Source organism: Achroia grisella, unplaced genomic scaffold, assembly GCF_030625045.1.
Source record: "Achroia grisella isolate CSIRO2021 unplaced genomic scaffold, CSIRO_AGI_Agris_v1 utg109, whole genome shotgun sequence".
Lineage (NCBI taxonomy): Eukaryota > Metazoa > Arthropoda > Insecta > Lepidoptera > Pyralidae > Achroia > Achroia grisella.
This window is the reverse complement of record NW_026712573.1, coordinates 9,976,899-10,000,000: the sequence shown is the minus strand read 5'-3', so window position 1 is coordinate 10,000,000 and position 23,102 is coordinate 9,976,899. Positions and strand designations below refer to the sequence as shown.

Sequence of the window (23,102 nt, the reverse complement as noted above, 5' to 3'; positions counted from 1 at the left end):
CTAGTCAGAGGTTTTACCTATTTAATAATAATAATAATAATAATAATCTCAGGACAATTCACACAGCGACATCTATACCCGAGGTAAGCTATCTAAAGCTTGTGTTACGGGTACTAGATTACTGATACAAGAACATAGATATTTTTTTTTCGTAAATACATACATATTATACATAGAAAACACCCAGACCGATACAAACAATCATACTCATGAATACAAATGTTTGTGCCGTGCGAGGAATCGAACCCGCGACCATCGGACGTAAAGCGGTGTGCTAGACCGCTAGACCACCGAGGTCGTCAATCTATTTACCATTAAACTATTTGTATTAAAATCTAATTAACAATATAGATAAATATTATTTGCTTCATAGTACTAAACGACTGGAAGCGGGTAAAGTTTTGGTATAAACAGTATTAGTACGAGTTGTACGAGTGGCAGTACTGTGTAATTTTCGTATCAAGATCGTTACAGGAAATGTTGGCGTTACGTGACTTCAGGTTGCGTCTTAACGACTTTGTATGTTTGATAAGTATTACAAATTACTTATATTAGTAGCTGAAATGTCATTATGTATTTATTTTTTTGTTATTTATAACAATTTACATTTTAGTACAACGCAGTCACAGGTCCAATGTATATATTGATATATTGGACACACCGTATTTGATACTGTCTTGTTGGAGTCGATAAAAGAATTACCAGAAGATTTTAAGTATTATTATCATAGTATTTTTATTTTATTTATTGGAAACCAACGGCGTTACAATTTAATTTACATTAATGTATATTGTAATATTAAAGCTACTATAGGTTTCACTTAATTAACACAAAGTATGTACTATTGGCTTGCGCTAAAACAAAATAACAAAATAGGAAATCAACGAATTAAACTGAACACATAAAAAAATGAATTAAATAAATGATTGAATGAATGAATGAGTGTGGAAGCTATACATCTCCATATAATATATACTACACACTGATGCCGGTAATTTGTCCATACAATGTATGCAGTGTGCATATTATAGATACTAATAAGTATAATCCTCTTGGATAAGAGGAGATAGATTACAAAACAATATGTCTAACTAATTATAATATGTGTAACTAATTATATATTAAGATTATGTCTACGCATCGATGTTTAACTTCAATTAGTCTGACAGGCAATTGAACGAGAAGCAGAGACGCTCTGGTAGAGTCATTCCAATTCGATAAGCAGATTCGACGTCACATAGTCTATTATTTTACAATATTATACATTTTAATACTATACTTTTATTCGCGTTATAAACCCGATTTTGAGAATCTTTATAATATAAAACTCATTGAAGATAACCCAATATTACCGTGGATCACTTGACCAAAACAAATATCACAAACAGATTAATACACTGGTAGAATAAAAATATATGAAGTTTATTTGAATAAAGATTATTTCTATTAAATATGAAGGTGTTAAGTAAATTAGTTTCTTTTATTGAATTATTGTGACGGCCTCGGTGGTCTAGCGGTTTAGCACACCGCCTTACTTCCGCTGGTCGCGGGTTCGATTCCTCGCACGGCACAAACATTTGTATTCATGAGTATGATTGTTTGTCTGTCTATTTTCTATGTGTATGTATGTATTTACGAAAAAAAAACATATCTATGTATTTGTATCAGTTGTCTAGTACCCATAACACAAGCTTTAGGTAGCTTAATTTGGGTCTAGATGGCACTGTGTGAATTGTCCTGAGATTATTGATTTATTAAGAAAAAATATTTTATACCAAGATATTACTTCATATATAGTTAAATAGACCTTTATTTAGGTACTAAGGCAGTTAATGAATCCCCTATTGTACTTACTACCAGATCATACTGTAACTGAAGCAACAACAGCTGTTTTTAAATACTAATTTACATAAAATGGAATATTTGCGTTTATTAAAGATATTTAAAGAAAATGAGAATAGGAACACGAAATTTCATCTTCATCGTAACATCGAAAATCGAATGATATGTTCTGTAGAAGAAATTGTAAATACTTTTGTGTACTAAATCTCTTATGGATACATTTTGAAGTTGTTTTATAAATTTATCAAATATGACGTGACGTTATCAAGGTTTGTTTTGACTAATTGTTTGGTTCTACCCTATACTATTATTTTAGATAACTCTAAGTGGAACTAATCGGTATTCCAAAGTTTCTAAATCAAGCTTAGTTAAGGCTTTATTTAATAACAACATTGTGTTTACTTACATATACCAACATATTAGATACCGCGGTTTCACCCGCATGAAATTTATACCCTATGTATGTATATGTGTTATTCTAATGTGCAAACTATATTACTGTAAAGTTTCATCAAAATCCGTACAGTAGTTTTTGCGTGAAAGAATAACAAACATCCATACTCACAAACTTTCACGTTTATAATATATTCAATTGATGTCGACTAGATTTCTCATATTCTCATTTTATTATAGCTTGATACATAATTTTTTAATGGTTGAAGTGTGTTCTTTTCCTCGTTTGGACCCGAGTATAATTATGTTGAAACAACAATAAAGTGCTTTAATGTTTTAATTTAATTTTAAGTAACAAAGAAAATATAGTCGATTCCAATGGCTTGGCTATAAACCTTAGAGAAAATGCGCCCACTCAAATTTAAAACAAAGTAAAGTTTTTTCGATGTTTTCATTAAATGATAACGAGATAATGGAGTGAAATGGCACCCGTGGGAGAAACACTAATCTCTCTTTGGTATACAACAGGAGATATGAAAAAAATATTGATATAACTATAAAAAAACAGACTCCAGTTCGTTTAAAATTAGAATTGATATAATAGTAGAGGGGAGGGATAAATCTTCATTAATCAAATCAGATCAAACATTATTTATTCATGTAAGACATTTCAACCGCTTATGTGATTATACTTTTTTTTATTAAATTTTCCCCTGCCTTACAGGTCAGTATATAAAGAAGAAGTGGGAAGAGACTGAGCTCTTTTTTTTAAAAAAGACTGTGTATTTACTTTACTTTATTACTTTACTAGGTGTCTATGTCTAATATGAAATGAAAATTTCGTGCATGAACTAATATTGCCATGCACGCTCGTCATTCATGTAATCGTTTAGTAGGTAATAGGCTTTATTCAGTTAATATGATTTAACATGCTGTTTTGAATTTATATAAAGATTCCTACTAAGTCAGTAAGTCAGTAAGATTTTGGTTTGGTCATCTTTTATATATTCTGTTTATAATCATGGCTATTTTAATAGGTTTGGTTACAAATAGAATTTTCGATGGTACCTCGCTAACTTGGCACAAGTTAAACCATAATTCTATCAGAGACCATTAAAACTTCTTTATAACTATGGAGTTAAATGAGCGTATATTAAAAAACAAAAGCATTTTGAGTGACCCTTCTTTGAATCAGCAGTAGGTATATCTCGTTTCTCGCAGGCTTTTTAATAACTTCGGTTAGTGGTTCCATAGTACCGTTTGCGAGTAAAATCCCGGTCACAAGGACCTCCATAAACTTGTGTTTATGTCGACACTTTCACTGTTACTTACAGGGGTGTCACGACATTTCCCTTTAAACAATCTAAGTGAGAGTTTCCCCAACACAATTTCTTTATTCTTTTCCACATTTAACTATTAAAGCGCTTTGTCTCTCTTTGTTAATTTAAGAAAATGACTTCAAGTAAAAATACAAAACAGTTTGAGCTAAAATAGGTTTATTAGAGCCTAGAAGTTATTTATATAATTAATGTAAGTAATGGAAAACATGCAAAAGTTCCACCTGATGATAAGCCGAAACGTCGCCTATGTAGTCATCACTTTATCATGTGATTTCCGTGATACCACTCATGCGTTCTCGTCACTCATCCATTCTAAAGGATTAAAATGTCAAGCCTTTTATGTTATAATCTTTGATAAAAGGACGTAACAGTTTAAGCTAAAATTTGTTTAGTAGTTTCAACTTAATAATGAGTCAATCAATTAGACATATATAATAATATTCTATCTGGAGTAATCTGGACAGATACCTAACTAAGCCACACTATGTTATAAGCTTGTTAAGATATGTATGGCATATACATATCTTAACAAGTAGACATAAAGATTTGATAAGGATTTGATTTGGAAGTTAATGACAAGCAATGGTCAGTGAGCAATATGAATTTTGCATTAGCTAAAAAAGTAAGGTATTTCACCCTGCACCCACCCGTATAAAGCCGGGAAGAGTTGCTAGTGGACTATAGACAGTCGACAACCCCACTTTCAGGAAAACACAATCGTGGCTAACAAAACATGGACGTGTTTTGCCTACTAATGTGACATAGCACTACCTGCATACTCGTTGACATTTTTGTTTTATTTGCAAAACGTGTTTACCAAAATTCCAGTTTGTTGTTTTTGGCTAGTTGTACTAATAATGGTAATTCTGTCCGTGTGTCATTTCTAAGTCAGGCTTTAACCAGTTGCTATGTATTTTTAACTAAGTTTTTAAAACAAACATATTTTTCATAATGCTAATAGGGGGCAAAACACCGAGATATTTGTAGATGAATAGCCGGCTTTTTAAGAAGGAATTTGGAAATTCCCGGTTAATCGAACCGGGAATTTCCAAATTCCTTCTTAAGGCCTATTCATACTGCACAACTACGCGTCAACATACAACCTGCTGTAGATTATGATCTACCACATACAAATTCTATTATATAATTTCAAAACTTGGGAGACTTTTGCAAACAAATTCCATTCGGTCAAAAGTTGATAAATTTAGATCCAGAAAACATGATAACATTAAGATTTTGATTTTAGATTGATGTACATTTTAATAGATTTTACAATATATACATATTTGAAATCAGTCGACTTGAATTAGAAGTAGATGTAGAACGCAAGCATACTTGGGGCTTTGCTCCAAATTGAAAATCACGAGTTTTCTAAATTCCCTTTAACTCCTTATGCAAATAGTACTACGACTATTGCGGTTCGATTCTAATCCTGGGATTCGGATTGGAAGCAGCGTATGAAAGCTCTTCCATCTACATGAATAATAACATGGGGTTTACATAATATGTAAACCCCATGTGAGGCACTCAAATTCTAAGGATAGTCAAGAGTGGAATTTGTGTCAACTATAAGCTGAATGAATGAATGAAACCGTCTTTATCAAGCTATCGAGTTTAATCCCTATGAAGAGTAAATGTTAGTGGCTGGAACATATCCCCTTTGCCCCAGAAGTCTGCACTGGGGGCCTCCACATCGCTAAACTTTGCCTCGTGGGCAAATCCTCAACTAAAAGTTTCCTTTGCATTATTATGCCAGAGGGCGCTGTCTTCATACCATTAGTTATTGTAGTTAAAAGCATAGTCATTAATTTACGTTACACCCACATCCATTCATCCATCTCTACGAACGTTACGACCTACCTTGGCTAAGTAATCCCTGTAAATATTACAGTCATTTATTTTGAAAATAGAATCACTAGAATCAGCTACACCGCCCGCATCTGATAGAATGGGATAGCATATAATGGTGCCTTCTCTCTCGAGCATTTCAGTAGGAAAAGGTCAAAATGTTAGTGATTTAAGACTAAACTCAATTGCGTCTTGTTCGGGCGACCTAGGAAATAATTTAAGCGTAAAAATGGTTCTTCGAGAATTTGAAAACATTTGGAGTGACATGAGAATTGACTGACTGATAAGGGTCTAACGTTTAACAGCCGACCTAACCCTACATCCGGATACTGGCGTTCTTTTATCTTTTATAACCATCTTAGGAACCTTTTACTATTTTATAGACGGATAAAATAAAAATGAGCTAATTGTGATAATATACTTCTGCTGTCAGCTGCTTGCTTTTCAAACTATGTTGTTTACTCTGTGGCTTGCAAGAAAAGATACAAATACAAATATACTTTATTGCACTTGTTACATTAATAAATAAAGATAATTAATTATTCAAAACTGCGAGCAAAAATTACTGGGTACAATGCATGGCACATTAGTGTTTCCTATCTTTGTTATTTCAGTTGTAAAATACATATATATGTACACAATCTTACATTTTTGTATTTTAATTAGTAAGTATTTTTAATAATCGCTGGTACAGCGGTATATACGCAGACGCTTTGTATGTAATCTTTTTCTGGCGCAGATGATAAAATATAAAATAGAAGGTACCTATTTTAAGGAAAGCAAATAATACAACGACGCAGAAGCAGAACACTAATTACGGGCTCTCTTCAAAAGATTGTAGAATAAAAGTGGTATGGTTGCATAATTATCATGTCGCTAGCTCTTGAGTAGAGTTACAAAAGTAACGACAATTTGTACCAGTAGGTATTCGTTACTATAGTGTTGTTATGTTGCTAGTTAGTTTTAATATAACAGCCATTGCGTCACAAGAAATGCGACTAGGCTGGCTCTCATGGTCTGCGAGAGTACTTTTTTAAACAAGAAATACACGTACATGTGTCTCTTTCTCTCTCTAATCAATATTATATTTAGAGTTTTATATTTCTATGCCGCAGCTACATTTGGTTGATTTTTTAACCTACAATTATGTGCTATTATACTGTGCTATAATTGACTATAGTCACTAAATAACTACAAGTATTTCGAAGTAACGATACAGTACTTTGTTATATACTAGTTACTCCGTATATACGGATTGCAACAGCAGAACTACACAGACAATTAACTATTATTTCTCTCTGCAGTGTGCAACTAAAAATAAGTTAATGGAGGAAAATACGATAAATCTTTTGAGAGCACAGTACTCGCCCCATTTGCGTTCCACAAAAGCGAGGAGTTTCGTTCAAAACATGAAAATTAAGTGAAATAGAGATACACTATATTACGCACGTGGATATTAACAGAGGGAAAAAGTTCAAATTAAAAACATTTTTTCCATAAAAAAACTAATCGATCTTTTTTATGTAACTGGAATGGCAAACAAATTGCCAGATGCTCATCTGGCATCATCATCATCATGTGATGTATAGTATTCCTCATGCATTGTTATTCCGGAGAACTAAGAAGTTATGTACCCTGTAATTACATCTACCAAGACTAAATTCAGTACTTATAACCTTAATAAAACATCAGAGAGCTAGAACGATACAAAATTAAGAAACAGGCAGTAAATATTATGCTATTAAAATTTTATGTAGCTCAGAAAATAATATAAGTATTCAGAATTTAATAGATGCAGCTGTTTGGAGTAAATAATCTAAATTTTAAAGTAACCACCAACAATCTTCCGGTGACAGTATTAAATTTGTAATTTAATTTAAAGATTCTAAGCATTGAATGAATATGAACATAGTATAGAGCTTCAAAAGTCTAACTTTATAAAAAATATAACATTTAGAAATATAAATTAATAATACAATAATAATTATATATTGTCAAGAGTGCTAACAGAAATGGAGTAGGCAGAGATATTGTAAATAGTCAACATCGACGTTAGTCAAGGTGTAACACTTTACATATGCTATTGCGACATTTTGCTAAGGTTTTTAAAATCCAACCTTACGACGTAGTTCTGCCGCCGTCTCTTGGTTAGGTTTTGATGCTTCCATTAGGGATAGTCAAAAATAAAATTAACACAAAGTATTTTTGTGTCGAGCAGATTCAAAATTGTTCCTTTCGCGTAGTAAACCGCTCGAGCAGGACGCTCTCTGGAAAATAATAAGCAAAAAAATACGTTTTTTTTGTGTTAATGTTCTAGATTAATTAAAATATATATTCATTTATTATACCTACATCGATTCATCTACATACACGTGCATATACAATTTTACATTTTGATTTGATTTCACTTACAATACATACTAAAATTGTTACAGACATTGAACATGGTTCAACGTATTTAAATATGGTGTAAAAAAATTTAGTTTCTATTTCGGGAACACAATTAAGCTAGAGTCAGTTACTTTGTTATGTATAAAGTATATGAATAAAAAATTCTGCAGATTTTGTCAAACTGAAGAAGAAACACCACTACACATCCTATGTGGTTGTAGCCCACTCATGCATAAACGTAATATCTCCTTTGGAAAGTTTATACTCTATCCTGAGGAGATAAAAACCATCGCTCCTAAGAATATATTTCAATTCTTGTCCCTGACGGGTGTAGGTAGCGAACTCTGAAAAAGGGTGAACACAATAGATCTATATAGGTCGCAGTGCTATAGGTCCAAGTACCTGCCAGTAGCCCAAACAAGCCAATATAATATATATATGAATAAAAATGGCTCTACTTATAGTTTAGTTTTGTACGTCTACGTAAACACAGTTACACTTAGGAAATTTTAAATAATGAAAGGAGAAATCGAATACACAAATTCAGGTTAGCAGAATAGCAAAATGCAACAGGACTGCAAGGTAATATTAATGGTAGCTTTATTTTTAATCAACATGACTAAACATTATTGCACTTTTTATAAAGTGCCCAGAACGCGTCTATTTCTAAAAACTTATCTAGCACTAATTAAGACAATTACTATATTGAAACCAAAAAGTATGACATCCTTCACGCCCTTGAAATATTCTGCAGATTTTTTATAATACATTATTCAGGAGGGATCAAAGAATCTATGATCAAAGTGAGAGTTGTAATAACACTTACGTAACTGCCTTGAGGGTCTCAATTCAATGATTTTGCCAAATTGGATAACATCTGTGAATTTCCTTTGAAATATAACGCTTAAGCAATACGTTTTGTCTCCAAAGGATTCTTTGAATTAAATATAATAATAGAGCATTATAATATTCCATAATTATAATACATATTGTTTAGAACTTTATATAATAACTATACTCATTCGACTATATGTTTTGATGGGCCATCAACCTCAGGAGATAAGGCAGTCAAGTTTAGGGTATGGAAGTGTTCCGGAATGGATGCATGAGTGGTAATATGGACTTTCAAATTCACAGGATGTCGTATTTATAGATTACTGTTCACATTTACCATCTGGTGGTCTGTCAGTGGCAAACAGCCATTCTAGTAACATAAAAGTTTCGCTAAATGCGAATGTATAAAATAGGGGATGAAAGTTTGTATAAAATTTTGTCAATTTTAAACTGATCGGGCTGAGACTTTGCATGCATAAAGCTACTATGACGTAGGCATCTAAGGGGACAAATAAACGCGAGCGAAGCCGCGGGCAAAAGCTAGTAGTTTATAAATCGAATCCAAATAATCAAATTAAGATATCCTTATTTATATGTATTACGAAGTATTAAATCTACCATAACTTATGAAATGTAGCGCTTGCAAAAAACGTGAATTACACATGGTAATTGTTATTTAATAATCATTGTAGAAGAATACAAGCAAAATATGGCAAATCTATCCGTCTATAAAAGTAACTGTCTGAATCTACAAAGTACAATCCAGATAAAATACGATTCGAAACCGAAAAACGATAATTTTAAGTCAGAACGAAGCCAAGTTTCAATTCGTTGCACAAACTTGGCAGCACTGGATAGTACGGTTGTACTTTACTGGATTGCTAACTGGTGCAATTCTAGGGCTGCAGTTTATCTCGATTGTTTTTTAAGATATACCAGCGATCAGCCCGGCTTTTAATGCAATTATTCTCGTAATTTTATGTATTTTAAAATAAAACATAGCCTACGTCACACGCAAACAATTTATGTTGTTATAGATGTATGAATTCCTAAAATTGATTCACTAATCTTTAGTTTTATTAGGGGATAAACGAGCTTGCGGCTCACCTGATGGTATGTGATTACCGCCGCCCATGAGCACCCGCAACACGAGACATTTGTCAGGTGCTGCTGGGGTTTTAAGAAGTAATAAGCGCTTCCTTTATTAATCTTATCATTCACTCAAATTCATATTACGAGAAAATGATTTTGGTCTCAGTTGTTTTTTATGGCCAGCCGTCTGACATCAACTCATTTCTTATTAATCTAATATGAAGACAAACTCTAAATATTTTTTTTTTGTAACAACAACACAAGTTTTCCTTTGACTTACGTGTTATATGATAAGGATTTAATTTTAATTTCAAATACACTTTTTATTATTGTGCATCGTACACTTCCGCAGAGCCAAAAGGAACATGTAATCTTTATATTTACATATAATAAAATTATAAAAAAGGGAAAACTGTCTGTTTATCCTTTTGTCTTAAATGCTGTCGTAAAAACGTATGGAAGAATTAGAATAAAATTATTAGTTTTCTATTTAAAAATATAAATCAACATATAGGGTAAATAAAGTTAGAAAGAAATTCTTTTAAGCGATGAAATAATTAAATTTGTACATATTTTTAATATATCACCTACAATTTTATTTATGAATTTCTTAAAATACAATAAATGTCGTTGTATAGATGTTTTATTTATTTTTATAATTACATTATCACCAACAGATTAACTATTACTATATACTTTTAATTGATAAGACTTAAAATATGTTTTATTTATCGATTATTACGTTGTGAGACGAAAATGCTGATTTATTACACGAATAGATCAAAGCGCTGTTACTTTGAAATTTATGAGAATCATTGTTTGTACTAAAACGGGAGCGTCTGTACCCTTCCGCCTTATGGAAGACCTCAAATACTCATGCATTAATTAAAATGTTGAGCTCAGATTGAGATGGAAGCCGATGAATACTAATTTTGTACAACTGTTCTTTTATATCAATAATCCATTAATAAGTCAAGGTGATGGATCGAGGGATTATGAATAAAATATCTTCATGACTGTTTCCAGAAGGGCTAGACAGAGGTAAAGTTAACTACTGAGGTATTATCAAATGAAACATGCATATTTAACATTTTGTGAAAATTTAATCCTAAATTGATGATCGTCTTTACGTAATACCTAAAACAAACAGTAAACAGATTTTTTCGTTCGTTATGATTTTACGAATTTATAAATAACAATAACAGTAAAAACCCTGAACAATCCACACAGGGCCATGAAGCCCCAAGCTAAGCAGAGCTTGTGTTATGAGTACTAAAATATTAAATTTTATAAATATATACTTAATACACCCATTAATACAAACGTTTGTAATTTACGAGGAATCTAACGAGCGCTACTCGGAAAGTAAGGCGGTGACCTAACCGCTAAACTACCGAGGCCGTCAGTGAAATTCCGTTACTGACCACAAATAATCAGCGCCTAATAAGGCCTCTCATTAGTGATCAATTGCCAACAGCTGTTAATTACTACAGCCATATTACGATACGTGTTTCGGCTCTAAAGGAGACATCATCAGACAATCAATATAGTACTTGAAAGGGGAGTCTAAAGTGCTTGGAAACCTAGTGTTGACGGCCTACGACAAGATCTACGATTACATACACGATCAGACTACGACTAATTTGGTCTGACTATACATACGGTTACATATGGTTGACTGGTAGAGAACGCACTTAGGTGTTAAGTTCGCCATATGTATTATATTGGTGCATTAAAGTTTAAATAAATATATAAAGATATCTGTAAGCTTCATCCGACTTCGTCCACGTGGATTTATTTTTAATTAAAATAAATAAAATATCTAAAATAAAAGTAGCCTAAATTACTCCTTATAATATAGAGAGTAATTTTTTTTAATATTATTTAGTACCGTATTTACTTTCATATGAATTTCGTGAAGAGCTGATAATTGTTGTCTGTTTCAGATACTTTAATTTTATTTATTTGTATAGAATTATTTAAAAAGAGCAACATACAAGTATCTTGTTCGTTCTTCTTGTGATGAGACAGATTTCCGAATGAGTGGTAGATTAAAAAAAAGAAGTAATGATTATTCAAAAGTCAATCAAATGTAAGTTTATTTGAATAAATAATTTTCTATTCTCTTCTATAGACATATTTACATTTTATACCTACATGTACAAAGTTATTAGTAGAATAAGATGAAAATTATACCAAGAATCGTTTTCCCCAACCGACAATTAATATTCTGCGACGGTCCGTACTATGTATATTAATTATGGTAGTTGTAACACTGAGTATCTACTAATTTCTTAAGAGAGCTTCTGGACCCTAAAGTTATACAATTTGATGGCTCTCCGGAATACTAATTATAAGAGGAATTGTAAATATTCGTGCACGGCCTCAAAGATACATTAGCAGAATGGTACTCTGTACTAACAGCCTAATAATGATGTACAACATCGTCTGCGTGGGACCTCAGTCTCATCTAATATGGTTACCAAGCTCACTTTCTAAGATTTGTTTAATTCTAGAAGGGATAAGTAACAGTAAAATTACGGATTAAGAGACATAACATCTTAGTCCCCTGGAAACATATGTGGTACTCAGCATCACTTGATAAGTGGTTTAGAACGCCTTACTTCCGATGGTCGCAGGTGTACTTCCTCGTATAGTACAAACTTTTGTATTCATGTGTATGATTGCTTGTTTTGGTCTAAGTGTGTTCTATGTATATTACGTATATATTTACAAAAAAATGTATTTGAATGTTTATATAAGTTGTCTAGTACCCATAACACAAGCCCTGCTTGTAGTGAATCCGATAATGTAATATAAAAAATGTGTTAATAAAGCATGTCATAAGCCTGGTACTTTATATCCGGGGTCATTGTAAATAAAAAAAAACACACAAGTTCTGCTTAGCTGGGGACTAAATGCCGCTGTGTAAATTGTCCCGACGTTATTATTATTTTTATATAAGCGAAGGTTACCACTGACCATCAAATGGCTCGTCAGCTTGATTGTCAGTTTTATAAAATATGCTATTAACGGCTAGCCGTAAGCTATATCTGATAATTACACTGCCACATCCCATATCCCTTCAAACTGAAACACAACAACTCGAAACATTTTGGGCATACCAGGGTTGCCAAACTTGAAATATTTAGCCTCGTACGAACTCATAAATCATAAATCATTTTTTGACTCCCTAATCTCATAGAACCTAGTGTTTTGATTGATTTCGGTAATTATTTTTAAACTTTTGTGTTTAATATGGTTGGTGTTTAACATGGTTTTGCCGTAGTAATAAGTTAATAAAGGTAGCTCGTGACTATTGCTGCAACCAGTCAAAACGTTGAGAGAGGTAAATAAAATTATTGTGATAGAACCTGGTTAATAATATAAACAATGATTTCGGTAAAATAAAAACTCGTATATACTATGTGAATGATAAAAATATTCTCGTAGCAAACGGCCAACATTCTCGTGGCTGTACGATATTCACGTAGCAAACGGCAAATATTCCCGTGTCTATAAGAGAATTTTAGTCCAGTTGGCATCCTTAGGATGTACCTAACAATTGTATTACCGGAAAACCGTCAGCCCTCAATCAAAGTTATCAACTGTTTCACATTAATTAAAACTTTTAATTATTTCCAACAAACTGTTCCTATAATCATTTGTTTTTGGTGGAAAACAGATGAGATTGTTAACAAATAAGGCCTTAGTAGTGTAGAGGTTTTACAATTTCTGATGATAGGTTCAATACCCGATCAATACAAACATTGATTTTATAAATATGAATTTTTGTAGCACTAATTGTACGTATTTAGATTTTTATAATTTGTACTTACAAAATAGTACTTAAGTGTTATTTTTTATCAGTAACCTAGATTTGCTTGCTTTACGACTAGATGATGCTAGGTGGTGCTACATAATTATATCTAAAAAACAATTAATTATTTATAATAATTTTATAAACATTAATATTATATTTATTATCTATTAAAATTAAATTATCATGAAGGGAGAGGCTTGCATATTTTTATATTACGTTTCGTCTTCCTATCCAATTTTGATGATTCTTATGAATTATTAAATTTATTTTACTGTAATTTCATTATATATTTTTAATACTGACATAACCCCTAGTGCATAGTAACTGTTTATTCGACAATTTACAATAACAGGCAAGTTCAATCCTGCGAAACTTGTTAAAGGAATTGCAAACTTTTACTTTAGCTTGCCATCACAAGGCGTTAGTCATTATCTAACTTTTAATTGACGCTGTATACAATCTAAAATTATTTGTGAAGTCACAATAATAATATAATATTACTAGATGACCCGGCAAATATTGTTTTGGCATATAAATAATCGATTAATAACTACCGAGTGTTAAATTAGAAAATTATTAAAGTACTATATGTATATATGTACTTAATGCCGAATTATAAAACAAAAGTATTTGTCCAATAATGAAATAAAATCGTACTGATTATCACTTAGGGTCATGAAAACTATTTTACGTTCTATCCTATTCTCATCTACTGACTATACACTCAAAATATTATAAGTATCGGTCAAATCTCTCAGGAGTTTTGTTACAAACACGACGCAAGAATGTAATATATTAAATATACTTCAGAAATGTTTTTATGACGTGTTCTTGAACAATTGTATAGAAACTAAATAATCAAGTTTCTGACAATTATATTTTGTTACATTACATGCTACTGTGTTTTTTATCTGTAAAAAGAAAAACATGTGACCTGGTACTATACTACCCTGATTTACGTCCAAGAGACCGTGATTACAAATCTGTCCAATACACAAACAAACTTTGTGTGTCAAATACTAATCTTTTTTTTTTGATGTGGAATGTGGATTGATAACCCCATTGCTAGCAATGTACCATGTCAGGTCGACCGCCACGCGGTTCCCCCTGAAAACCATCGTGTTAAATTCCTGATAATTTTGTCACGATGGGCTAACTGACCTGACCTCATGCTCATCTTATCACCCTCCACTGGTGTCCCGCCAGCGTAAACCGTTAGCGCAGGCGGGTGAAACATTCCATTATCTATCACAAAATAAAATACTAATCATTTCATTGTTGTACATTAAAAAAATGTATATGAGCAAATGTACTACGAAACAATGACTATATAAATCTTTAATATATATTATATTTTCTGATTAGTTACGACAAGATTGCAATATATCACATGACTGAACAGTTATACAAACAATGAAAGGAGTGGAGGGTGAGCAAACAAACAGGAACAAAGCAAAATACTTGTCAAATTCCTATAAAACTCCCAAGGCAACAGGCAACTTAGCAACAAACTTCAACATTGTCAGTTCCTAATGAATGGACTTGTTTGACAGTGACAAGTTTAACGTGTTGCCTTCTAAAGGTCTTTCAAAGTTGTCGAATTAACATTTTCAAAGAATTGAGAAAGTTTAATAATAATAATCCCTAGATAATGCACACAGCGCCATCTAGTCTCAAGCAATACACAGTTTGTTACGGGCCATGGATAAACAAATAACAACAGAATAAAGAAATATGATTATTCAATGATGCTTATATGGTGAGAAGGGGATTGTTAGTAATGTGGACTGATAACCCCTAGCAATTTCTAGCAATTTAACATGTCAGTCAGCGTGGAGGTCAAGCTGACCTCCACGCTGTTCCCCATAGAGCCCACTGTGATAAGTTCCTGGAGATTTGTCACGATGGGCAAACTGACCTGACCTCATGGTCAGTATCTGCACTGCTGCCCCGCCAGCGTAAACTATTAGCGTAGAAACTGACTGACAGACAATCTCTCTCAGGTTGTCTGTCAGTATAGAAGTTTTGAATAAAGAAAAGGTAGGTGACACACTATAGGTACTAAAATACGTATACATATACCAATACAAAATACATACAAATACTAAAGGTATAAATATATGTATATAAATACTAAAATAAACGATTACAATAAAATATGCCTAGATAAATAAATAAAATACTAAGTTGTAGAACTAACTATGATGGCTAATACGAGTAAGACTATATATGATACTGTACAAAAACATCTAAACAAGATTACTAGTCTACCAAATAAAACAGTAATATTGTGTAAAGTAATCAAATAGAGAGAAAATACTGGTAGGAACTAACTTTATCCCCTAATGTTATTGCTTAGCCGTGTCTCCAAGGCGCCAGGCCGACTGAGAGCATTTGGCCGACATCCAATACACGGATGTACGACACTCCATAGACTGTACGAAGACCACAATCGTCTAGTTTATGAACAGACTTTTTTTACTTTTGTACGTTCATTTTCAAAAATTCTTTTCTATATTTAATTTTATTCTTCATCCAAAATGTTACATTAATAATGAAATGTATATTTATTCTATTGTATAATATTTACAAATCTTTTTGCACAGTAAACATTTTTAAATACGTGTATACCATTCTTCATAATCTGGTACTGCATAGTAACTTATGTGTAAGTAATAAACCATTGTTCAATTTAAAATGATTAATAATAGTCTCAATATGTATAGTACATTTTGGTCACTATACACCGCTTACATCGGACGATTGCGTACATAAAACCGAATGAAATATTATTCGAGTCTCTTCTTTTGATCCAATGGTCATAAAATCTGTCGATTATGACTTTGCGTATAGGCAAAAATAAACACACGAATATACCTGAATAAGGAGAGATGTATCAAATAAATTGTTTTATTCCTAAGCACAATTTGGGAGTCACAAAAACAATTGTGTAAAAATAAATTACACAGTCGGCTAATGTAACCAAACCTTAATATCTTATATTTCAAGAAACGGAGTTAGGTTTTATATATTATATACCAAAAATATAATATAATATTGCTGAATTCTGTCATTTATGCCAACATACGAGCCATCAGATAGTAAACGCTTACCGCAGCCTATGGACGCTTGAAACATCTACAGTGTTACCCCGTACCAAATTCAAAATATTTTTATTAATATACGTACTATTACAGAGTCCTATGCTATGTCAAATCTACCGTTAGTTCGGAGTGCTTTCGAGCTGAGCAAAACTAACACGAAACACTTTAAACTAATAAACTTATTTTACCCTTCTTGAAAACCCAATTCTGCAGTTTCACAAGAAAACTTCGGCAGGTAGCACATTCCACAACCTAAATGTACATGGGAGGTAGTTTCTCTGAAACCGCACTGTCCGATACTATTTAGGTTCCAGCGTATATTATAAACAATATTGGGCATATTTGTATTTATTTTGACTTTACGTACAGGGGACATACAAAAGCTTTAAAATTCAGAGCTCAGCTGAAAAAGAGTTACGAAAAACAATTCTAAAACTGGAAATTCCCTCAATGGCCAGTCAAACCACAAAATGAAAGCTATAAATGTTGAATTTAACAGCTTTGTGTAACGGCGCATGACAGGATTCAGCGTTGCAATGACGAATTCCCGATCGTAAAACATACCCAGAGGCCATATAACTTTTAAATGTCATAAAACTATTAGTATTGTTTTGAAACTAGTCGTCCCTACGTACTTTTTAGCCGCTTATGAACGTAAAAATTTTTATACAATTATTTGTTCCCTACCGTACAGTTCAGTATATAGATTCAATTGAGAAGAACTGGCTAGTAACTCAATTGATGAACATCCCGTGCATAAATAACTATTGCCATGCAGGCTCGTTCTTCAAGTAATCGTATAGTGAATAGATGATACAAATGTTTGCTCCATGCGAGGAATCAAACCTGCGACCATCTGAAGTAAAGCGGTGTAATAAACCGCTAGACCACCGAGGCCGACGAAATAGACAATAGAACAAGTAAATAAATAAAATAATATATATGTATATCTGTCTTTTACAAACGGTAGTCCTGTTCGTTCAAATAGGCGCCTGACAGCCGGCCGGCGGCGGCGGCGACAGTCGTTTGAGTTCGGTCATCCGGAAATCAAGCGTCATCTAACCCTCTAACGATAAAATTTTGTACCTACTTCTGACAGCTTGAACGAACAGTCAGATTTTACTTGGGATTTTCATTTCTTTGATTAAAATAATGCTTAAAAGAGGTAACTACATTGTAAAATACCTATTGTTAATAGGGGCTGAAATTAAATAACCCGCCCAAAAGACCCAGCACAAATATTATTATGGCAACTTCAGGTTGCAATTTCCTAGATTTTCCTGTAAAAATACAGCTAAGGATTCAACCTTGGCTCAGGCTGTCGTAATTTCGATACAGAGAAATTGATTGAAAATGGGAAAATTCCCATTTTTGTTTGATCAAGCTGCAAATACAAGCTGCAACTAACAGCATTACAATTTAAAAAAAAATAGTTTTGACACACATCGTGTGATATCAAGTGGGTAAAAGTTCTACATATATCAAAGATCATCATCTTAACAATAAATTGTAAAAATACGACATTTTCCGCTAGTTAAGCCTACGATTTCATATCAGTAGAAGTTTTTATTTGTAATCCGATTTGAATATATATACATAAATTTTAAGTAAATTTTAACACTATATAATTGTGAAACCGCACACAAATCGGCTAAGCTGTTTTTGAGATAAACGCGTACAACAAAACACACAGTATTAATTCCTTGCAGTCAGGTTTATATAGTCCGCCAATAATAATTTTTCTCATATATCTTCCATCTAAAGACAATTTTTAGTTACATTTACATTTAACTCAGTTTAGTTAAATTTTAGTTTACATTAATTTCTGTTAGTTCTTAAGGGTTCTTCATTCTATCATGTATTTTTTTATATCGCATAGATAGGAGGATGCCAGGATACTTATAGCACAGAGAAACCTATTTGTGGCTACTTTCTCCTAGAGAACTGAATAATTTCATTTGTTATTTGTAAAAAACTAGTTCATTGCGTGAGGGAGAACAATAAACTTATTGTTGTTATGTATGTATATCCACATCCACTGTTCGTACATGGTGCAGGTGATGTCTATTCCTTGATACGTGCATTGGTATTACACAGTAATATTAATAAAAGTCTTTACACGGAAGACATCGCCAAGACTTATGCCAACTTCATGTCGACAAAGAGGCGTCGAACGCATGGCTGAATCGAGGAGAACTCTTCTAAAGACTGATGCCTTTATGGCAATACAAGACCAAGTTATTGAGACCAGAAATTATCAGAAATATATTTTATGTGTGCATAAACAAAAAACAATAAGTGCAAAACAATGAAAAATAATGATTTACAAAAGGTGGTCTTAATGCTATTAGCAATATCTTACTGATCAAGAACATATTTTTTTTATATATAAATAAATAGATTATGAACATTGAAAATCAAAAAGGTGAAAGAGAATAAAAATACTTACGTATTGTATACTTTTTGTCTGAGTGCCGCGACCGCGAGGCCTGCGACGTGCGTCTCTTATACCTCATTAGGTATTCTGTAACAACATTAAACGTGCTTTATCAATATAAAAGCTCTCAGATGAATGACTCCTAGTAAAATGTTTCATAATATATTCAGTGGCATTTTTTTCATCCAGTCTTTTCTTAAAACGATTCCTTATTTTTACATCAATCATGATGGACTACTATGGGCAATAATGGTCGTATAAAACTATTTCGTTAACTATACAAAACATAGATGATTTGTGATAAAGAATTTAGAATATACTCAGGAAACTGAACCACTATGAAAAGTTTTAAATTATTATTGAATTTTTCGTACGACCAGTACAGTATTGAAGTTTAGTATTGATCAGCTTAGTATTCAAAATTCAGTTTTAAAGTACAATAGTTTGCATGAAGGGTTTGTAAAATAATTTTCTAAGGTTATACTTAAATTAGTTTTGTAAATTTCGTAAATCTTCATATACTTTATTAAATGTAATAATAATGGCAAAGAAACTGTTAGCATACCTGATTGTAAGAGCCGCCGCCATTGCCGTCCATTTATGAATAGCTACGGCTATCACATTATCATGATTAATATTTTATTTTTTTTCTTGGGGAAATCCGTCATGGAGACCCGCCCGCTCTAGGGGTAACGAGCGGGTACTGCCGGACTCCTACCGGCTAAAACCCCAAGGTGTACCTCTAGTGCTTATTGCCGGAGCTCCGGGTGTGCGCGAGCATTCTTCCGCAGCTCCGATCATATGATACCCTAACTCACTGCCTAATCTGACCTTCCAACTAAAACACAGTTCACAAAGCCAGCTTGCTATAGCGGCTAAAATAATTGATGTTGAAGTTTATATGTTACACAATACATAGATATTTTGAAATATTTCCATGCAAATTCTATGTTAATCATATAAATATATGTCTATTATGTAGTAATCTTTTCTTATTATCAAGTCTAGCTAGTAATTAGGGTCGTATTTCGAATAACGAGATATTCCAACCAGACGCTACCATAGCAACCGGCCTAATTTGGCCCCTTTGAGGCATAGATACAAAGCCGGAGCTTTTTTGTTATCACGAGTTTCGTATTTAAAAAAAGGTTACCTAAAACAAACGTTCTAAAAATGTAATTAATTATAACAGACTTGTTAATAGTGAGCGAATAAATGAAACGAATATCCATTTTTAATTTTAAAATAATAATTTCAAAGTATAAAAAGTAAGAGAATAAAAATAATTAAGAAAAAGAAACAAAAATATTTATAAATTTTCAAACCAATTCGTTGAAAATTTTGAATATATTTAGTAGAAGAAAACTCTTTAAAATTGAAACTGAATTCGAATAAATTTTGAATCAAAACACGAACGGATAAAGATTAATCCATTATGGATGGAATAAATTGAGCGAATGTAGTCCATTTAATCTCCGCAGGACAGCATTCGCAGCCATTTACAGCAACCCTCATATTTTATAAAGTCAGCAAATGTAAAGAGAACCACAAATCTATTTCTTCTATAGTTAATCTCTACTGTTAGTGATGGATACATTATTTATGGTAAAACTATTAATCCTTTTATTTTAATGTAATTGGAATAGCAAAGCTGACAAACCCCGTAATTGAGACCACTCTCAATTACGGGGTAATAACATCGCCTATATATTATTACTTGATGGATTTATATATTTTTTTTAATTCCGGTGTGGAAACCTGACCAAGTACTTGTATACTTGGTCAGGTTTCCACAACGAATATTCGTAGTCTCACACGTATTAATTTTAGCAGAATTAAACAAAATAATATGAATCCCTCGAGTAGTGAAATGGACTTCCGCAAAATAACACCTAATTCGATTAAATTTATATATTATTATTTTTTATTTTAGATACCCATAACACAAGCTTTGGCTATCTCAACTTGGGTCTAGATGGCGCTATGTGAATTGTCCTGATATTATTATTATTACTAATGGCGCATATTATAAATTCGATTGCCTTATAGACTAACATACGTAATAAAATAAATCATATATATGTAATAAAATAAATCGTCTCTATGGTCACGGTATCGACGACGACAATCTGCCACATAGCTTCGCCACGCCACCTTTGGCCAGGCCACCTTTGGCCAGTAGTCCTTCTTCCTGAAGGTGGTCATCATTTTGGTGAGGTGGAGGGAAGCGCTACGGATATCACGTTATTATGTACTCTTAATTACTCCCTTATTTACTCTTTATGTGATGCTAATTCGGGGGACTAAAATGTACCTCAGTATTTTTTACCTTACCTGCCATATCTCTACCTCCAACTGAAAGGGGCTGCTTTACAGCTGGCTGAGTTATGTGAGAAGCAGGTAAACCCGCACATTACTTAGTACGGTCCACCACAGGTGAAGTGTCATCTCATAAAATCCAGATTGAATAAGAAAAGATGTATGCGACTGACATAAGAATACGCTCTACCGATTTATCAAAGAGCCATATCAAATTCGGTGCTAAAATTGGCGAAGATATCACATGCATATACGCAAGCTAATATAAATGCGTTTACAAGACATAAATATATTTATAGCTATACTAAAAATAGTCAGTCCGTCAGTCAGTAAAATTGTAAATATTTTTTTTTAATAATTTCAATAGAATTATTTCAAGAGTTCTTATACTTGAAAGACATATACACATACCCTATAATTACAAAATAAGAGATATGCAGTCCAAGTCTTCTGGAATGGTAACTCATATGATAACGTAATATCCGTGGAACAATAGTTCCTGTCTATCCTAGTCTACATATACAGTCTACATATCAGGTAGATCGTCAGCTTGTTTGCTATTCAAGTTACATAAAAAAGATACAGTATCTTTTACGTTGTGTGTGAAACATGTTGAATAATTTAATTAATAATAAAATAAATCTTAACGTAATTGTCTATCGCAAGCATTGTAAGTTTCATTATAAATTATTTTACATAATTATAATATAAATTAGATACATTTAAAAAGTTTATAAAATATATTACCTTTTAGTGTAAACGTAATTTCTTCAATTTTATTTAGCACAACCTTTTTTAGAACAGACAACAAGCTTGAAGATATGTGATACTACACGGAAGACTATATTCAACAACCATCTAAATTCTAATACAATAACAATTAAACATTACTTTTTGAACACATCGTGATTATTTTGTCCGCGTTCATACATAACACTCAGTTTGAATGACAATACTTTTATAAAAACCCCGCGGTGGGTACTGGAACAATTTGTTATAACTTTGTAAATGCGTTTACATACAAAATCTACAAATTTTCATTCATAATTTAATAGAAATGTAATTATTTACGCGGATAATTTGCTACAGATACATGGTTTTGACGTTTATGTCTGAAGTTGCCACGGTCAATGGAAGTCCCCAAAATATTTTAAAGATCGAATAGAACTTTTTATTTAAAAAACTTTTTACGACCAGCAAAATTTTCGTAAGACTAACTTTTTAATCTGGGTCATTGCGTATAATATTTCATAAGGCGCTTGACTCGAAAAATAATAAAAGTGTGAATACATATATTAATGACATAAACATTATTTATTACATTTTTTGCGGGTGCAAAAAATAGTGAAATAGTAATTTTTATTTATTTGAAGTCTCTACAACGTTATTATAAATACCTTTTATAAAGCTACTCACTTTGAATAAGTCAACAATAAATCATTTAAATATATGTATCATACCATAAAATAAAAATTAATTGAAAAATAGAATAAGAAAGAGAAAGGACTCCAGTATGAAAAATATATTTAGATACCACATCATAAAAGGTGAAACCCTGAAAGCCTAATATAAACCCATACACATATTTCATTATCAATTTATCTCCTAATTGAAGTAGAATACATAGATAACTTAATGTTAATAATATTACATATAAAAAACATACTTGGCATTATAAG

The 23,102-nt window shown here is 32.3% G+C and overlaps 1 protein-coding gene across 1 annotated transcript in view; it reads right to left on the bottom strand.

The window, feature by feature from the left end:
- The window catches only part of LOC131845799 (ras-like protein family member 10B), a 54,679-nt gene extending 32,200 nt beyond the window's left edge, over positions 1–22,479 (bottom strand). Inside the window, exons 1-2 of the mRNA XM_059194918.1 lie at positions 22,171–22,479; positions 19,117–19,191 (exon numbers count right to left, since the gene is read on the bottom strand). Coding sequence (XP_059050901.1) covers positions 19,117–19,183 — 67 coding nt within the window. The 5' untranslated portion in view covers positions 19,184–19,191; positions 22,171–22,479. The remainder of the gene's footprint in view (positions 1–19,116; positions 19,192–22,170) is intronic.
- Positions 22,480–23,102: the final 623 nt, after the last annotated feature.